The following is a 2,696-nucleotide window of genomic DNA, read 5'->3' as shown; positions in this document are numbered from 1 at the left end:
TATCTATCTATCTATCTATCTATCTATTATGTATCTCTATCTATTATCTATCTATCTATCTATCTATCTATCTATCTATCTATCTATCTATCTATCTATCTATCCATCCATCCATCCATCCATCCATCCATCCATCCATCCATCCATCCATCTATTACATCTATCTATCTATCCACCTATCCACCTATCCATCTATCCATCTATCTATCATGTATCTCTATCTATCTATCTATCTATCTATCTATCTATCTATCTATCTATCTATCTATTTATCTATTATGTATCTCTGTCTATTATCTATCTATCTATCTATCTATCTATCTATCTATCTATCTATCTATCATGTATCTCTATGTATTATCTATCTATTATGTATCTGTCTATCTATCATTCTATCTATCTATCTATCTATTATCTATCTATTATGTATCTGTCTATCTATTTATCTATCTATTATGTATCTCTATCTATCTATCTATCTATCTATCTGTCTATCTATCTATCTATCTATCTATCTATTATCTATCTATCTATCTATCTATCTATCTATCTATCTATCTATTTATCCATCCATCCATCCATTACATCTATCTATCTATTACATCTATCTATCTATCTATCTATCTATCTATCTATCTATCTATCTATCTATCTAATCTATCACATCTATATATTTTTCACATCTATGTATCTATATAGTGAAAGAGAGAGAGAAAGATGGAGTCTGGGTGTAGCACTCTAAGGTCAACACTGGACTGCTAACCTCATCAAGGTTGGAGGTTCAAATCCACCAACTGCTCCTCAGAAGCCCTATACACAGGGTCGCTGTGAGTCGGAACCGACTCCAACAGTGCTTCACAACAGTGGTGATGTGCGTTACACATTGTGCTGCCAAGTACAAGGCCAGCCTTATAAATCACCAGTTGTTCCGTGAGAGAAAGATGAAGCTTTCTGCTCCAGTATAGATTTACAGCCTCGGAAACCCTCTGAGTTGGCATCCACTCGATAGCTGTAGGTTTGGCTTGTTGCTGTTTTAAATAAATCTTTACAGAAGCCAGACACTAGATCTTAGTAACTGCCGATCTGTATGGAATACAGCCAAACACTAGGAGAAAAACCACTAACACTGTGGGTTATGTGTTGGGGTACTTAGCTGCAAGGTCGGTGGTTCAAACACACTGGCCGCCTTGAGAGAAAAAGATGAAGCTGTCTGCCCCCGTAAACATTTATCGTCTCAGAAACCCTGTGTGGGCAGTTGTAATCTGTCCTATTTGGGTGGATCCGAGAGTCTGAATCGACTCAACAGTAATGGATTTGGACATATAGAGATGTACCCATTCAGGCAAGCAGGCAGGGAGAGCTACACTCAGTTACTAACTGAGAAGTTGACGGTTCAAAACCACCCCAGAGGTGATGCAGAAGAAAGGCATGGCAATCTTCTCCCGAAAGAGCACATCATTGAAAGCCCGCTGGGGCAGAACTATCCGGCAGATGAGGGTTGGAATCGAGTAGACAGGAAGCAACAAATCAATAAGCAAGGGACACAGAGGCATGTGTCCCTGATGAGTCACTGAAAGGGATTTTATGAAAGGCACGAGATCTAGAATGTTCTCTTGGGTCTGCATAGCGCCTTCTTAGCATGGCTGCTGTATCCTCAGCATTCAGAGCACGGGCGGGGGAGAAACGGGCGAGGCTCCAAGTCTCTGGACCGTCCCTTCTCACGATCCCATCTACTCCCATCCCTGTAGCCGGGGTCATGATGGTCCCGCACCGGACAACTGCCGATGGCTTCGAGGAACACTTTGGAATCAACTACCTGGGGCACTTCCTGCTGACCAACCTCCTCCTGGACACGCTCAGAGACTCGGGGTCCGCCAGCCGCAACACCAGGGTGGTCACTGTCTCTTCAGCCACACATTACGTGGGTGAACTCAACATGGACGATCTGCAGAGCAGGTAGGGGTGCCCTGGTGAGGGGTCACAGCCGGTGGGGGACCCGTGCTCACTGAGTGCCCCCCGGCTTGTCTGCTGGACGCAGCTCTGAGCACCAGAGGACGCTGGGAACAACCTGGTCATGGACAAGATGGTGTGGAGCTGTACATGTGTGTGTGAGTTTGTACATGTGTAACTGTGTCTCTGTGTATGATTGTGCATATATGTTAGTTGTGCATATAAGTGAGGTGGCATTTGTGGGTGTTTACATATGAATGTGTGGACCTGATGTGGTAGCTGGGGTGTCTGTGAACTTCCGAGTGTGAGCGACTGTGTGTCAACAATTGTGTGTGTGTGTGTGATTGTGAACTCGTGTGTGTATGATGGTATGTGTGCATATGACAGTGTGTGTGTGTTTGTGTGTTTGCATATGACGTGTGTGATTTTGCATGTGTGACTGTGTGTCTTTGTATGTTTGGTGGTGTGTGTGTGTAAAAGTGATTTGTGACTTTGTGTGTTTGTAATGGAGGTTGGCAGTTTGTGTGTGTATGTGTGATTGTATCTGTATGGTGGTTGTGTATGAGTGAATTTGTATGTGTCTGTGTGATGGTGTGTGAGTATTAAAGTATGGCTGATGTTTCATAAGTAGATACCACTCATAGTACCCCCGTGTGTGTCAGAGTAGAACTGTGCCCACAGGGTTCTCAGTGGATGATTTTTCATAAGTAGATCCCACTCATGGTGCCCTGTGTGTGTCAGAGTAG

At 43.4% G+C, this 2,696-nt stretch overlaps 1 protein-coding gene across 1 annotated transcript in view; it reads left to right on the top strand.

Annotated features, from left to right (window-relative positions):
• Positions 1-2,696, top strand: part of DHRSX (dehydrogenase/reductase (SDR family) X-linked) — a 130,182-nt gene that overhangs the window by 110,383 nt on the left and 17,103 nt on the right. Inside the window, exon 5 of the mRNA XM_006876269.1 lies at positions 1,749-1,956. Coding sequence (XP_006876331.1) covers positions 1,749-1,956 — 208 coding nt within the window. The remainder of the gene's footprint in view (positions 1-1,748; positions 1,957-2,696) is intronic.

Source organism: Chrysochloris asiatica, unplaced genomic scaffold (assembly GCF_000296735.1).
Source record: "Chrysochloris asiatica unplaced genomic scaffold, ChrAsi1.0 scaffold00372, whole genome shotgun sequence".
Taxonomy (NCBI): domain Eukaryota; kingdom Metazoa; phylum Chordata; class Mammalia; order Afrosoricida; family Chrysochloridae; genus Chrysochloris; species Chrysochloris asiatica.
Note: the sequence above shows the minus strand (reverse complement) of the source record. Positions and strands in the feature narration are given on the sequence as shown.